General features: G+C 50.0%; 5 protein-coding genes across 5 annotated transcripts; 3 read left to right on the top strand and 2 right to left on the bottom strand.

Moving 5' to 3' along the window:
* Window positions 1-280: 280 nt before the first annotated feature.
* On the bottom strand, window positions 281-1,771 carry SCP_1002930 (Pheromone B beta 1 receptor; the record flags this gene model as incomplete). The annotated part of the gene is made up of 6 exons (XM_027762158.1): window positions 281-432; window positions 490-605; window positions 655-1,105; window positions 1,154-1,291; window positions 1,343-1,522; window positions 1,573-1,771. 6 exons carry the CDS (start codon window positions 1,769-1,771, stop codon window positions 281-283), a joined length of 1,236 nt encoding a protein of 411 aa, XP_027617959.1.
* Window positions 1,772-2,119: 348 nt separating this feature from the next.
* Window positions 2,120-3,597, top strand: SCP_1002920 (Pheromone B alpha 3 receptor; the record flags this gene model as incomplete). The annotated part of the gene is made up of 6 exons (XM_027762157.1): window positions 2,120-2,330; window positions 2,386-2,498; window positions 2,551-2,617; window positions 2,666-2,803; window positions 2,856-3,303; window positions 3,360-3,597. The coding sequence occupies 6 exons, from the start codon at window positions 2,120-2,122 to the stop codon at window positions 3,595-3,597; spliced, it is 1,215 nt and encodes a 404-aa protein (XP_027617958.1).
* Window positions 3,598-6,006: 2,409 nt separating this feature from the next.
* Window positions 6,007-7,621, top strand: SCP_1002910 (Pheromone B beta 1 receptor; the record flags this gene model as incomplete). Its single annotated transcript, XM_027762156.1, has 5 exons — window positions 6,007-6,202; window positions 6,255-6,434; window positions 6,493-6,630; window positions 6,681-7,122; window positions 7,177-7,621. 5 exons carry the CDS (start codon window positions 6,007-6,009, stop codon window positions 7,619-7,621), a joined length of 1,401 nt encoding a protein of 466 aa, XP_027617957.1.
* A 633-nt stretch (window positions 7,622-8,254) lies between these two features.
* SCP_1002900 (Pheromone B alpha 3 receptor) lies at window positions 8,255-9,896 on the bottom strand (the record flags this gene model as incomplete). Its single annotated transcript, XM_027762155.1, has 6 exons — window positions 8,255-8,639; window positions 8,703-9,144; window positions 9,200-9,337; window positions 9,388-9,567; window positions 9,617-9,739; window positions 9,797-9,896. 6 exons carry the CDS (start codon window positions 9,894-9,896, stop codon window positions 8,255-8,257), a joined length of 1,368 nt encoding a protein of 455 aa, XP_027617956.1.
* Window positions 9,897-11,253: 1,357 nt separating this feature from the next.
* Window positions 11,254-12,030, top strand: SCP_1002890 (hypothetical protein; the record flags this gene model as incomplete). Its single annotated transcript, XM_027762154.1, has 3 exons — window positions 11,254-11,267; window positions 11,323-11,514; window positions 11,580-12,030. 3 exons carry the CDS (start codon window positions 11,254-11,256, stop codon window positions 12,028-12,030), a joined length of 657 nt encoding a protein of 218 aa, XP_027617955.1.
* Between the last annotated feature and the right edge of the window lie 4,442 nt (window positions 12,031-16,472).

Raw genomic sequence — 16,472 nt, 5'->3', positions numbered from 1 at the left:
CACCTTTATCACATTCATACGTTCGTTTGTCAGTAGAAGACGACTATTACCCCCGACACAGTACTCTGCATCACCATTAATCTTGTGATCTGAAGAAACCAATTGCAACGGTCCTTAAATAAGTGTTCCAGTCTTCATAGAGCTTGAATGACGCTTCTACACCAGACGGCTGCGCCATACGCTACTCGAAATGTTCAGCAAAACGCTACCAGTAGGCAGGAGAACTGGATTGTGCAATAAAAATACTGTGTGTTATGGACTCGGACGTCGTACATCTAATTTACATACTGTAGGTACTAACAGGAGCTATTCTGTGCAGAGTAAAGGAACCATGCCTGACAGGGTAAGTCGAATCTCGAAAGCGAACCGCAAGGGGCAGAGAGACAGTGGTCGAAGGATGGTCCAAAGATCGTTTCAGAGCGTCTCCGACATCTGTTGTGGGGGATGGATAGGGTAACGACGCAGTTTTATCCAAGGAATGTTCTTCACCTTCCAATTGACGAGTGTGCTTGCTAGACTTAGAGCTGTCGAGCCTGGACTGTGAATCATCGATCTTGCTTTCCGTAATGGCAACGACGAGTGAATGCGACGCTGGACGGTACAGACTGTGAACTGGGTTAGACTCGACGTCCACGCGCAGGCAAAAAAACGTACGTGAAGTGAGGAAGCGAGGACTTCTCGGCAGGACCTTGTCGGAGCATGCAGTTTGGGAGTACGATACCGCAGAGTCGAAGGAAGCCAGCTCGATAATCTTTCATCGTGTCTTGACCAAATGCAAAGAACACGAAGAAAATGTAGGCAGACACAGGAATGGTCCACCACAAGAAATAGGTCATAGTGATATCATGACGTGGAATCATGATAGTCGGGAATTGCCCGATACGAGAGAAGTTCGAGTGGACGTTGCTCCAACTGATCCACGGTCGTAGGCCAGCGCTGTATGAATACCACATGTTCAGAACCGACACGAGCAGGCTCCAGAACATTTCAAATAAAGCCATCGCCATAAGACGAAAATAGCGGGCAGGAGTGAGAGTAGAGGTGGACCTCTGCAAGTGAGCCGCGAAAGTTGCACGCCGTCGAAGGAAGTGAATAAAAGCCATGCCTACCGATAACATGAGAAACGGCAGGTTCCAGAAATGAGATCACGCACCGGCGAAGACGAAAGTGCCAATGGAGAAGACGATAGGCGGGAGACGCATCAGAAAAAATTCGGGTATCGAAACATAGCTCTCAGGTCTGCATCCGAAACCTTCAACGATGTCGAACCGATGACCCTGGACAACATAGACTGAAAATGAGTCAGTAATTGAGCAGAAAAACGGAATGACGGTATGCGTACACAACCCTATATATATTGCGGGTACCCCAATGCAAAGCAGAAGATCCAAAATCATATACTTGCGTCTGTCGTTTTGAGTGGTGTGCACCAGGCGAACGGATGCGACGCGTTCAAGTTGCATACAAAGACAGAAACACGCGACAGGAAGCGCGATATTGGAACCAACGGAGACTCTGATGACTTCCAGGCCAGAGTCAGTACGTTTTCATGGAAAATTGGCGTATACTCACTGATGTCGCACCAGGAGACCAACCGTATTTCAACATTATGGGCCCATAGGATAGCATTGATTCCCTGGATAACATTCACGACAAACAGCCAAACAATGATAGTTATCGTAGACACGTTGCCAGCTCGCCAATGAGTAGGTAGTGGGATAAGGACTAGGATAGCGGCAAGAAATGCACCGAACGGCAATCCAACCTCCATGTCCTTTCGATAGGTCGGCAGCGAAAAGTGGCAAAGGAAATGGGTTCGAAAGTTCGTCCATATTGTATAAGTGTGACCTTTATGAGGCCGAGGGCTCAGCTTCCTCGGTGGAACAAAGCAACGACTTCGTTTGGCCACTGTTCAGTGTTCAGGACAATGGGGTTGGTCACATGATCAAACGAGTCCGTGACCGTGATTCGTTTTCTCGTTTTCTCACCGTCTCAAACAGCTCAGGCTCAACTTCAAGTACTCATTGTTTGTACTGTGTCACAATGGGCGACCAACTTGATAGAATGTATGCTAAATTCGCTACCTTCCATCGTCCGTCCACGATTTCCAATTGCAACGATGTCCGCCCCCACCTATCCCCTCTTCCCTGTCTTTGCTCTTCTTGGATTCGTCCTGGCTCTCATTCCTCTCCCGTGGCATCTGGAAGCATATAACACAGCAACATGCTACTTCATAGCTTGGTCTTCACTCGCTTGTCTGAATCAGTTTATCAACTCAGTTGTGTGGGCTAATACTTCACTCAACATCGCCCCCATCTGGTGCGACATCTGTAGGTATTTCTCTCGTTCGTTCAAGCTCTGAAAAGTGTGACACCGAATACACAGCTACGCGCATCATTACTGGTGCCGCCGTTGGCCTACCTGCCGCTTCGCTGTGCATTAATCGGCGGCTCTATATGATCGCTCGGCTTCGCGCGACCACAGTAACGAGAGCAGAGGTTAGTGGCCTCGCACATGCCAATGCTACTCGAACACTGATTCTTGTAACAGAAAAGGCGCGCTGTGCTTATTGATAGCCTTATCTGTGTGCTGTTCCCGATTGTTTGTATGGTGCTCGGTGAGACGATTTGCGGACAGAATATCGCTGGATCTGACATTACCTCAGAGTTCATCGTACAGGGACACCGATTCAATATATACGAAGAGATCGGTTGTTCCCCTGCTACATACAATACACTACTGGCGTATTTTCTTGTCAACTGGTGGCCCGTTGTCATTGGTCTAGTTTCTGCTGTTTATTGCGGTAAGCACATAATTAGTTCTCTCGCATAGCATGACTGAAAGTTTGTCTCTAGTCCTGTCTCTACGCGCTTTTGCTATTCGTCGTGCTCAGTTCAGAGAATTCTTAACGTCGAATCACTCTTCATTGAGCTTTGGCCGCTATTTCCGCCTCATGGCTCTGGCGACCACAGAGCTCCTCCTCACCGTCCCGATCTCGAGCTATTTGATCTATCTGAATGCCACCACGGAACCACTGGAGCCGTGGGTCAGCTGGTCGTATGTCCATTACGACTTCTCGCGAGTCGAGGAGATGCCTGCGATCATCTGGCGAATGAATCATGAAGCAGTCGTCGCACTCACTATCGGTCAATGGCTCAATCCTATCAGTGCTTTCATCTTCTTTGGCTACTTCGGCCTAGCCAGTGAGGCTCGGAGGCATTACAAGTTAGCTTTCTGTTTCATCAGCCGATGCTTACGCCTGCCGTGCGGCGGCTTCAGAGGAGCCGCTATTCGTCCCATAGAGTGAGTAAATTTGAATCGTTATCTCCGAGTATACGCTGACTAGTGGCATCGTACAGTGTGAAGTTCGCCGCCCCAAGCAAAGTCGTGTCGTTTGATGCGTTGCCTGCGTATTCAGCATCTTCCCGTGTATCTTCGCGGTTGTGGGATTCCTCTATAAGCACAGGCGAAGCGAAGGTGGACGTTGTACCTAATTCCACACCCAACTCGGCTTTTGTAAGCGAAAATGCCCCCTACTGTTCCCTGCGGCCTTCGCCAGCATCTACATTGCCTCATTCCACACACGACACTTCTTGACTCAATCCTTCTTTCTTCGTCCCTCATTTGTAACATCATTGTACGATTCTTGCACCTCGTGCTTCGCTGCTCTTGGATTTATCTGCTGTTCAGACCCATTTTCGCCGACAATCTACGCATGTCGAATTGGTCCTAACTTTGAAATCTGTTTAACTCTTCCGTTCATAACAACTTCGTATTTTAGAATTGCGCTATGTATTGTTAGGCTAGAATCGACGACAGTCAGTAAGCAATAGAACAAAGACTGGAGCGCTGACGATGCCACAGCGTGTGGCACAATTGCGTCTGGGGTACATCGACGACCCCGGCCGGGTGTGCCATGACATGCTTCTGCCGCCGCATGCGGTATCTTAAAGAATGCTTCTGTAGTGTATCGAATAGTATCGACTAATCTCTCAGATATTTCTGACGTGTGTCGAGCGATTTGGAGACATGCCGAGGTGTGGCCTCGAGTTGCCTACGATTATCGTAATTCTAAAACTTGTATACCGTACAATGAATAAGCACATCTATGAACACCCAATTTTGAGGCAATCGGTCGAGAGTCTCAAACGGCAGAAGGAAGTATAGCGATAGCATATCCGGGTAGACTTATAGTAGACTTATAGTACACATCGAAAGACTTCCCTGGACCATGGGTTTCCCTGAGAGTGGAAGGGCCTTGCATACACTTGAAGACAATAACAGATGGAGTGTATTGTCGTATCTTGCATATAAAGAGCGGTTTTTCTTACTACTTACCGTATTAATTCCTCCGTCGACTATCCGAAGACCATGGACGACCTTGAACAGTTTATCGATCTTACCGCTCTCCTCGAAAATCATTCTCTCTCTCCGACGTGGACATTGGACTTAGTCCCCACGGACCACGAGCATACACCCGATAACCAGGCTTATGGTTGGTGTGTCTTGATGTAGTATGAATCCCGAATTGCAACCGGTGGGTGAGTTGACCGTAGTGGATGTGCAACACTGGCACTACCTATAGCTAACACATTTCCAGATTTGTGTCTGCTCACAGTGCATTATCATTATGTGTCGTTCAGTATTGGGGCTTCGATACCTTCCGACTTCCATCTCTCGAGTTTGCCGCCCGGAGGGTTTACATGTAGGATTGATATTAATTATACCGCACTTTTCTACAAAAATCAGTAGCTTAGAGCTCGGCCTCGATGTATTGGTGAAGTTAGGGATGATCCAAAGATAACTAGATATCGATGTTAACTCACAATTAGCCATAATAAGCTGGAGGACTATGGATCTTCATCGTGTCATGTTGTCGGTACATTGTCCTCCGAGTCGATGCGTATTCAAGTGAAGAACCGATGTTCCGATATTGTATTCAGTTCTCTGAGCCCATGGTGTGAGGAGGACCATATCGCCTGTTGATGGCCAAAATACTTACGTTGCATACTATCGTTACACGACGAGCAATGGCCTCGGACAATCTACCGACGCACTGAGTGGATTGCAGGGATAGGAATATCTTAATGAACACAGACTGTTATAGTCCATCTGTGATGAATGGGTCGATGAGGGTCTAATGTTTAACTGCAATGACTATGATCATAGCGGAGGATAGTTTTACTATCCTCCGATCACCTTCCATGTACATATAACAATTAGCCTGTCCCGCTGGTGTTGCAGGCTGAACGTATCCTGTTGTGAGAAAATTTATATTTCGGGTGACCGTCAGGATGCTCAGAAAGATGCTTTAAAGACAACTCTCTCTCTGCTATCTGCATGTCGCCGCTGGTGATAAGCTGCCATTGCCTCTCGTGTTACCTCGGTAATGCAATCATGATTGCACCTCTGTCACTGCTCGATCAAATCGAGCCCGTTTTGCCCCACACAACAACAATGGTGACTTACTACCCCCGGCGCACCAGGCAGATAGCCGAGGAAATTGTCTTAAAATTGCTTTTCGGCAGCCTCCGTGAACGTCTGTAATCGAGACTACTTACAATTTACCGACTTCGCATCCTTCACTTCCGAATCAAAGTATTTCGCATCATGCACATCCACTAGCTATGGCTTTTTTCGAATCTTCAGTGCAGACTGGCGTGAGATCACGAAATTACACAACTACTGTAGTAGTAGGCCTGATTGTAATATGTACCGGGGTAACCATCGAAGGCGACAGCTCCAAATGGGCCACAATTGGAGCTAATGATTAAACCTTTATTGGTCCACGCGTGTACTCGTCAACAAGCGAGATCGATATAGCGAGATCTATAAGTTGTGTTAACAATGGACAGTCTCACGTGACATTTCACCTTCCATTGTCCGTCCTCATTTGCGGTTCAATTAGCTTCTAAAGTCACTCTCTTTGTCCACATTGTCACGCCCCATTATGTCGTTGTATATATACAAGATGCGGTCGGATTTATTTTACTTACGAGACCCAACATGTCGTCTCTTCCTGCTGCAGCTTTCATCGGTGCCATTGTTGTCCTTTTCCCTCTTCCTGCACACTGGCGAGCTCGCAATGTCGCCACGGTCTCACTTATTGCATGGCTTTTCGTCGTCAACATCATCTACGGGGTCAACACTGTTGTTTGGGCACATAGTGTGGAGAATTTTGTGCCAGTCTGGTGCGATATAAGTAAGGAAAGTTCGTCAAAGATCCCACGACCGAGTCTAATTTTTATTTACAGCGACGAAGATTATCATTGGATCATCTTCAGCACTTCCTGCGTGTACACTATGCATCTGTAAGCACCTCGAGCTCGTTGCGTCCTCTCGGTCGGTCAACTCTACGCACGCGGACAAGAGACGGCGCCTAATATTTGAACTGGTGATGTGCTTTGGAGTCCCGGCAATTCTTATGGCGTTGCGTGAGTACGCTCTCCTTTAGGATGTAATATTTGCAGAACCTTAAACGCGAGTTTTCAGATTATATCGTGCAGGGACATCGTTTCGACATTGTGGAACAATTTGGGTGTGAACCAGCCACATACTATTCCCTCTCTGCTGTCTTTATTGTGTGGTTCTTCCCACTCTTATTCGCCACGATAACAATGCTTTATGCTGGTAAGTGTTATTGTCCGCTTACAAGCAGGACTTGTGTTCACGTCTCGCAGCGGTTGCGTTCCACCATTTCTTACGCAGGCGTGCAAGTTTCGCGGCTCACCTCGCAAACTCAAACAGCTCTCTTTCCGCAAATCGTTATTTTCGCCTGATGGCTATGTCTCTGGCGGAGATGGTATGGGGCACATCTTTCACGGCGTACACTTTGTGGGCCAATGTGTCACCTGGTTTGGAACCCTACGTCAGCTGGGATTTCGTGCACGCCGACTTCTCTCGGGTTGGACAATACCCGACAATTATCCTCTCAGCCGAATATCGTCAACAAGTGTTGCTACTGTGGTGGGTTTTACCCGCATCGGCTTATATATTCTTCCTGTTCTTTGGCATCGGAACGGAGACAATCGCAGGCTACCGGCGCGTCATCACTTGGATTCGTCGTACTGTGTTCAGGCAGACCATCGATCCCCCTTTGGGATCTCTGCCAATACCCGAAAGGTACGTAAATAGGTGACATCCACGAATTAATCAGACTGATCGTTACTACTCTAGACCCGTTCACAAGAAACCTGCCAGCATTTTCACCAGTATCGACTTGTCTGGGGATGATCAAACGCCGCCATCGTACAGTCCACCCACTGATCGCAAAATCTTCCCATCTTCGCCTGCCAAGATGAGCACCTGGCCGACAGTCATCATGAATCCAACACCTCTGGATGATCTTGACTTGCCTAGCCCGTCTGCAGCATCGTCATCGCTTCCAGTGACTCCGCGTAGATGGTCTTTCCCGCGGTCATCACGCCGATGGTCGTTTTCCGGTCCATATCCTTCTCCACTACATCCTCAGCGTCATCCCAGCGGCAGTGTGGTTGTGCAAGTGGAACGCACACCGCGTGCGTCCTCCAAGTCATACGTGTATCCGGATGCATCGTATCCAGGAGATGACGCGATCATGACCACCATCCTGGTCAAGTCGGAGATTGCGGACATGGTTTGATTGACTCAGTGATGATCTCCTCCATCCTCTTTCGTCTTCTCTTGTACATCTACGTCGCTGCATGCGTCCCTTCGTTACTGATCCGTTATATCTATGTCCAGCTGTGTCTCCTCTGTCACCCTTAAATGTATCGCTATCATCCATCCTTCGTCACTCCCTTTGTCGTTTGGCTCTGCACCTGAGCAATACCCGCTATGTATCTGGCCTGTACAAGTAGCACGCATAGAATTCGTTTTGTCACATTTGCAATGTCACAGCTCTCATCGTACACTAGTAGTGTTTGTTGGTCAACACTTCGAAGCACCAGATCAGCGAGTGGGACTACTTGCTTAATAACTGTGAGGCATGTGCCAACATTTCTTGCGCGTCGCGATGCAGGAAAATCGTATTCCACTAGGCTACAGCGACTTCACTTATCTACTACAAGATGTGGGAATACATAGAACTAGCGATAACTAACAATAATGGTAAGTTGCAAGGAACGACACAGAGCGAGCGCAAAACAACATCGTCTAGCAATACAACGAGTGTGGAAATATGCGGAGGAATTAGGATAATATCGGTGGCGTCTCCAGTGGATAACGGTCGGCTGCAAGACGAGATCGAAGATAACGTCGTCCGTAGGCAGTATGGTCAGACAATGTCACCGTATGAATCCCGTCTTACGGGAGACGGCACGTCAGGCGTGGGGCGGAACATGGACGAGATATCAATGACGGTGCTCCTGGTTTCCGGAAGCGCAGGGAGAGGCTTCTCCGTCATGACTAGCGCTTCCGATGGCTCGACGGGTGCCGAGAAGGGATTGGTGAACGCGACCTTGACCTCCTCGAGCGTGCCCGTGTCGCCGTGCGAGAAGTCGGAGAGCGAGAGTATCGAATGTCGCTTTGCTGATGCTGCACCAATTACTGGGACAGCCACCGTACCCGATGAGGTTGATGACACGGTGCCGGAGTTTGTCTTCCTCTGGATGAAGGACGGGATGGTGATCTTGGCGAGGAAACTCGAGGTCGGCTTCGAGCTAACACGCACGAACAAGAGATGGTCAGCCGGGTAAGGTGAGAAGTCCAGGGAGGATACGTACCCGACGGGTGTGCCTGTAGAGCCATGCAAGGGAGACGTCGACAGCCCGAGCCGTCGGGCCGCATACGTCGCGGCCAGCCGATAGTGCCTGCGCGCCTCGTCCGCGAGGCCGAAGAATCCGAAGAAGATGAACGCGCACGCGATCTGCAGCCAGATGATAGAGAAGAACGAAACGCGGTACCCCTCGAACGAGAGCCAGTACACGGCGGGGTACTGCGGGGTGCGCGAAAACTGGTAATGGATGTCCGCCAGCCCATGCCAGGGATAGATCGGGCTCGTCACAGAGTAGTAGAGGTCGACGCAGCCGACGGGGACCGTGAAGCACATCTCGGTTGCGGCGATGCCCATGAGGCGGAAGTAGCGGTTGAAGCTCAGGTTGCTCCCTCCTGAGAGAAACTGCTTGAATTGCCGTCTTCGCGCCCAGAATGCACGGAGGGTCAGCGCTGGAGGCGAATGTGAGCGATATATTTCAGGATTCGAGGACTTCTGAGTACGCACTGCAATACACCATTGATACGAGACCAATTACGATAGGCCAGATGGTGATTAAGAATAGGTGTAGGATCGTATTCGGTATATCTGGGTTGCAGCCGAGGCCTTCGACGATGTCATATCGTTGGCCCTCGTAGAACCAATCTATAACAACAGACTTAGAAGACTCCATAACAACACCGCGCTTTCCTTACATAGTGCGACAGCTAGGATAGGAATACCCAATCCGATGGCCAAGTCAATGATGATTATCCGCCGTTTGTCGGCTCTAGTCAAGGAGACTGTGGAGATCTTGGAAATCTTGTACAAACGTCTGTTGATACACAAGGATGCACAGCAAACCCCAATCGACGATGCCAGTTTCCATCTTGAAGCTGCGGGTGAAGTTAGCCCGGACGACCGTCCACGGCTTGGCGCACTCACTGATATCGCACCACACCGGGGCCCAGTCGATGACGTTGTCTTTCCAGATGATCAAGTTGATCCCTTGGATTAGACACTGGCTGCCACACCAGAAGATGTACAGGACGCAGCCCATGTTCCATGCTAATGAACATAAAAATTCAATCGGTGGATGAGCGGGTCCAAGTTTTGACTGCTTACCTTCCAAGTGCCACCAGAGCGGAATACATACGAGGATAAAACCAAGGAATGAACAGAAAATCTCGAAGTCGGTGAGCGAGTAGAATGTCTTAAGGTCCATGGTGTACGCCGTGAACCGCAGGGAGGGCAACAACGAATGGTGGATAACAGCGCAACCCCATGATTTCTTATTGCTTATAATTTCCTTTCGGACCGCAACACGGACGTTCTTGTTTTCGCCGTCACTGGTGGATGGGTGCGACGCGATCCATAGAAGGCAGTCGTTGTCCTAGAAAGGCAGGAGACACGGAGATCGTGTTCGGAAGAACCACCAAATTTCATCCCCAGCTTTCGTTCAAAGGGAGTCCCATATTGGGGAGCACAAGGATACCACTTTGGCACAAAGTCCTGACATTTGTGGGCTGTCCGTGGATTGGATTTCTGAAATCCAGGCTGCGGATGCGTGAGCGGTCACAAGTTCCCGGCCGCGCTAGCGCACTGCGCCGCCTCAGAGTCAATGTATGTCATGAGTCAAAACCCTCGAGTCCTGTCATTCTACAGAAACATTTAACGAGCAGAGAGCATCACGGCGAGGAAGAAACTTAAGCGGAAGTCGTTTGAACTTCGAAAACTTAGATAAGATAAGCTAAGACTCTAGGCGCTTATCGCTCCTCCGACTCGCCGGCAACATTCGCTGTGACGGGCCATAGCAGGGTTGCGACTCTTCAACGTTCAACGTTTGTATCTCTGTAACGATAAATGCACTCCGGATGTTGTTAAGTGCACGCGTGTTGCTCTTCTGTGCGACTAGGTTTTCCCTCGATGCCTTCGAATGCTTGGCAGCCTCTTCCGCCGGTGCTTGAAAGTTGCCAGTCGGAACGTTGTCCCTTTCTGCAAAGAAGCGCTTCACGGATCTCTATAGAGCTGAATTTTGCACTTACGAGCAGCACCAGGTACTTATCTCCAGATTTTGAAGTTGGCGAATGATAAATTTTCGGGGGAATCGTGTGTGACGTCAGCGACACTTTGGTCGTCCGACGTAGGTACGTGTCCGTTGCTTTTCAGCCGTGCTGAAGCCTGGATTCAGGACAGCCGCTACCAGAAACTTTCGCTTCTCCGCTGGATGCTGGAGTTTATAACTGCGTGCTGCGCCTGCTCGTGCCAATTTTTTTCTTGCTTTGTTTAGCAACTATTCTGTATCGGACACATGGCACGTTCCCTATTGTTGTCTCTAAGGTGATTGTCCTTCTGCTGCAACGTGACGCAAACATCTCGCCACTTGCTTTGTGGCTGCCGAAACTGGCGTAAGCGCCGGGCTTTCGAGCTATATAAGACCCTACCGGGTGCAAGCTTTCCTCAGTTAATACCCCTCCTCCGCACTTCAACCGGACATGCAAAAACGAACTTTGGTATCCCAAGTCACCGCTTATGAACTCTGGACCTCATTCAGACAAACTCGTCCGTGGACTGCACACGTTATGTTGCAATGGATGTGCGTTAGCTCGACCGTCTGTCTCTTCACTATCCTAACGATTCCTTTTCTGCAGTGCCGGCACAGCACATATGATAATGCGTATTAAGCGTCGTCTAGTCAGTAACCTTTCCGTGAGTTCAAGAACTGCGCTGACATTAGTCACAGGTGCGTTCACGGGTTCGGATGATGAGTATTATGCGCAGGGAAATCGACGGTGCGGAGTGCGACTCTTTCAAGATCCGTATAACCCAGACAGTGAAGCTATGTACGTGTATCATCGTATGCTCGTTGACGTCGCTGACCCATGCTCCTGCCCTTTCCTCAACCCAGGAAGTTCCCTTGCCCGTTCCCAGGGTGCACATACAGAACCCTCCAGGCAGGGAACCTGAAACCACACAGCCTGAAACAGTGCGTGCTTGCACCAACAGTGCATCAGAGTCTTCTTTCGCTCACCGATCCTGATGCCACTGCCCAACTCAGGTGTGGACCATCTATGTCTGACTCCGTGAACGTTTACGGTGCATTCATTGGCGACAGCATCGACTTCTTTGTTCCCTCCGCGTCGCTCGAACTTCTGGAAGGTCACCCGACTGACGTTTTCTACGGCTCGCACACGGCACAAGATCTATCGAATCATAGCGCCGTCCCCAGCCAAGTTAATGGCAAGCTCAAAGAGTCATATTGCACGTTGGCATACATTTCTCGTGCAGGATTTTCGACCGAGAATTTCCAGAACCAAGGCGACTTCGTTGGGGTGGGCGATCCGAACAGAGCCAGCTAGTGGTTGACCGGATTCCGCAAGAGCGTTGCACACCCTTGCGTGAATTTCAAACCAACGAGGCACTGACGTTCGAATTCCGCCACAACGAAAATAAGTTCTTTCCAGCGAAAGATGCCCTGTCTAAGAATTTTGCTGGACTGCACCCGGCGTGACGAGGTCGTGATCAGCAAAGACTACGGGCGAGAAAGCACCAAGCTGATGATTCGATTCTTGGTACGTTTTCATTTGCCCTCCCAGATCATATTGCTGATTTCTTTTTCCAGTGGCCAGTTCAGCGAACCGAGGACTCCCGTTGCTGTTTGCTTACCTGGACACGGAGCTCAAGCATGGAGCTGGAGAATGGCTGTGTGTGGAAGGTGGTCCACCTCCGGGACCGCAAGCTCGGGGCAATTTCGCGCGCCGCAGACTGCAATTTGTTGGGTTCGACGTTCAGTCATTCTTGAAGATCTCGACGTCGGTTCTTTCTTTCCATTCTGTAATGTGCATGTTGTATGTGGAGAAGATGTTCGTCTCGCTGCTGGTCCTATCCACTCTGTAATGTGTATCTTGTCCGTTGGAGTCTCCGTGATGGTTCTATCCACTCTCTGTAACCCACTGTGTACTTCATGGTTTTATTTCCATGTTGGTTCTATCCATTCTGTATTTTGAGCACTGTACTAGTGTACTTGAAAGTTTTGGGCCTACTCGTGCCTCAGAAAATAAGACCTATGGTAGGGGTTGTCCCTAAATTCCTGCGCGGCTTAAGTTCGGAACAATCCGGATGACGAGTTTGGCCAGCCGTTCTCCTCCAGTCTTAGTGCGTGTCCTAATCCGGTAATTTTCGATAAACCGGGTAAGTCTCATAAAACATGATGTTGGAGGAGCGAGAACGCTGTAACGACGGATGGTTTTAGGAGCCTGCCGCGAGACCCACATTTTTGGTCAGCATCTCACCTTTCCACACCAGTAAGGCATCGTGGTCGTATAGCATGCTAGTCGTGTCATCGACCAGCGCTCGCCTTGCTCAATCTGACCCGAATACACAGGCGAGCGCAAACCTCGGAGCAACGTTCTGACTGAGCAACGTTCGTTGTCGCACGTGATCTTCAATCCGACTCGCCAACTTTTCGCTGACTCCAGCAGGGTTGCGACTGCTCGGCGCTCAGCGTTTAATCTTCTCGTCTTTGGAACGATAAATGCACTCTGGATATCGTTAAGTGTATGCGCATCTATGTGACTAGTTTTTTTTGCTCGATGCCTTTGGATGCTTGGAGTCTCTTCCGCCGGTGCTTGGAACTTGTCACCCGTCGGAATTTTGTCGTTTTTAAGAAGTCAAGCTTGTCACGGATATCGGTGCAGTCGAATTTTGTACTTACGACCAGTACTAGGTACTTAAGTCTCTGCAGATTTTGAAGTTGGCGAATGTCAGTGCAATCGGGTGTGGCTGGCTCGCCCGTGGCATCATCGACGCTTCGCCGATTCCTCGTGCTAACGAACGAGGTACGTGTCCGTCGCTTTTCAAACGCTCTGAAGCCTTTCAGGATAGCTACCACCAGAAATTCGCGTCTCCACTGGATCCTCGAGTCAGTGCTTTGTTGTAACGGCATGCTGCGTCTGCTCGTGGCAGATTTTTTGTCTTGCTTTGCTTAGCAGCTATTCTGCATCGGACGCATGGCGCGTTCCCTATTGTTCGTCTCCAAGGTGATTGTCCTTCTGCTGAAACGTGACGCCAACATTTCGCCGCTTTCTTGCTGCCGAGGTTGCTGAGTGGCGCAAGCGCCGGGCTTTCGAGCTATATAAGACCCACCACCAAGTGCAAGTTTTCCTCACTTAACCCCACTCCTCCATACTTCCACTGGACATGAAGAAACGATCTCTGGTATTTCGAATCACCACTTATAAGCCCTGGACCTCACTCAGACGAACTTATCCGCGAACCGCACGCGTTATCTTACGAATGGATGTGCGTTAACTCGATTGTCCGTCTCTTCACTATCTTAATGATTCCATTTTCTGCAGCGCTGACACCGGTGGCGTTGAGCACCACGTCAAGGCGAGGCCGTTGTGAACGAGCATTTCCAGATGCAGTCTCGCGCACGGCAGCTACAGACGTGCGGTGAGCCTGGTTAGCCTCCATGGGTGTCACTCCCAGAGGCGCCACCATGACCCAGGGAAACCTCGGAACACACATCGCATCAATCCACATTCGGTCAGCGTCGGCGGGTCAGCCAGCTCCTCCGGCCACTCGTCGTAGAAGCACTGGAACTGAAGTCGGATGCGCCGAATCAAGGACTGGGCTGCGTTTTGGGTCTCGGAACCCGACTCAAACCCCGATTTCGCGTTTTGGCAGTCAAACCGAATCAGACGCTAGGCTACCAAACCCTAATCGTGCGGCATGTAGGTGTTGTTCAATCCCGTGGGGAGAAAGCCCTGGGTGCTGGAGAGGGCGTCAAGCCGACTCGGAGAGCCACACCACCGTTACGCATCACCATCCAGCTCCACCGTTGCAGGGTCCATCCAACCTGAAGGCCGACTTCCACCCCCACGTAGCTGCTCTTTATGCATCGTCCTCCGGTTCAGAGCCCTTTCGCTTTATAGCACCTGCGCGCCATAGTACCTGCGCTGTCGACGACTCTCGTGCTCACCACGAATGGCCAGCGACATCAGAAGCTTTCTGGACCCGTCACCCGCCCAGCCCAGGACTAGAACAATCTTAGTGTGGCCGTGAAGCTGTCTGCTCCAGTGCGCGGACACAGTGCGCTCGAACGCGTCCCCCAATGTGGCTTGAAGCGTACAGGACACCCGAACCGAGGTCTCGCATTTCTGTTCGCTCATGGAGCTCAAGCATGGAGCTAGAGAATGGCTGTGTGTGGAAGGTGATCCACCTCCGGGACCGAACGGTCAAAACGATTTCGCGCGCCGCAGACGGCGATATGTTGGGTTCGACGTTCAGCAATACTTGAAGATCTCGACGTCGGTTCTATCAACTCTGTATCTTCATCTTGTACCTGAAGAAGATGTTCGTCTCGGTGGTGGTTCTATCCACTCTGTAACGTGCATGTTGTACGTTGGAGAAGATGTTCGTCTCCGTGTTGGTTCTATCCACTCTGTAACGTGCACCTTGCAAGTTGCAGAAGATGTTCGTCTCCGTGTTGGTTCTATCCACTCTGTAACGTGCACCTTGCAAGTTGCAGAATATGTTCGTCTCCGTGTTGGTTCTATCCACTCTGTAACCCGCTGTGTACTTCACGGCTTTATTTCCGTATTGGTTCTATCTGCTCTGTATCTTGAGCTCTGTACTAGTCTACTTGAAATTCATGTCAGTAGATGAGATTGTGTTTCTTAGCAATGGAACTTCTATTGCTCAACTAATTATGCAGTGTTCATCTGTCTTCTATAATTCATAGCGCTGAGAGTAGCTTGGATCTTATCTCAATCTTATCTTATCCCTACGAAGTTCGACGTCAAGCTTCTTCCTTGCCGTCACGATGCTACACCCTCGTCGCTGCCGTGACGCCACAAGCAGGCGACACGTATAAACCACGAGATAGCCATACCTACAGAATGGTGCAAGGACAGTGTTTCTGGTCGGAGAGCAGCAGCACGAGTTATGACGTAGAACGCAAGACGGGCGCGATTATTTCTGTGGGTTCGCGTATCTCGTCAAGTACAAGCACTGACGGTGCATTGGGACCAAGTTTCTAGGGCTGCCCAGGCGGCGACCTGTGCGCAGCCGGCTGGTATCAACGGCTTCTAAAACTCATTCGTATCTGTCAAGAAGAACAATTGGTGCACCTGCCAGGACCAGCTTGCAAGTCCCTACTCGGATGCATTTAGTGCCTTCGGAGCTCGGGTTCACCTGCAGTTTACGCCGGAACAAAAGTGCGTCCAGCAGCACCAAACAGTGCTCGACAGTGTTGACACACTGCGTTACAATTAAGTACATTCGTCACTCCTCGGAGCACAGCATCGCTGTTTCCCTCTTGCGTATAGCCCGAAACCTCACCGGGACCGTGAATGACTGGGAGAGCACCCCGACACTGCATCGCCACGCACCCTAGCTTGTATTCATTTGTGCTGCTCGCAGGACGCTCTGGACGATGGTCTGCAGGGTGAAGGCACTCACATCTAGCATACTGTCCAGCCGCCCGGCGAATGAAGTAGATACTAATAGGTTCACCACATTTTCAAGCTGGCTGGATCTGCCAACTGTGTGAATGAAATCCGTGGTGCTTTGCATAGACAAGGAACGGCTTACGAGGATTGTATCAGTGCAGATCGTCCGCGAGAAACAGGACGAAGAGCAAAAACAAGGCGGCACCAGTCGAAGACGCAACAGGTGTCACTGATTCTAGTCTTCCGTGGACCGTGTTGATATGTTCAAGCTGTTGGAATGGAACGAGCGCTGCTAATGCACAGACCTTGTCAGTCTCTTTTACCTCGAAGTTGTCGGTCGTCGCTTT

Source organism: Sparassis crispa, assembly GCF_003851025.1.
Source record: "Sparassis crispa DNA, contig_000009F, whole genome shotgun sequence".
NCBI lineage: Eukaryota > Fungi > Basidiomycota > Agaricomycetes > Polyporales > Sparassidaceae > Sparassis > Sparassis crispa.
The sequence above is the reverse complement of the archived record's forward strand: the minus strand, read 5'-3'. Positions and strand labels throughout refer to the sequence as shown.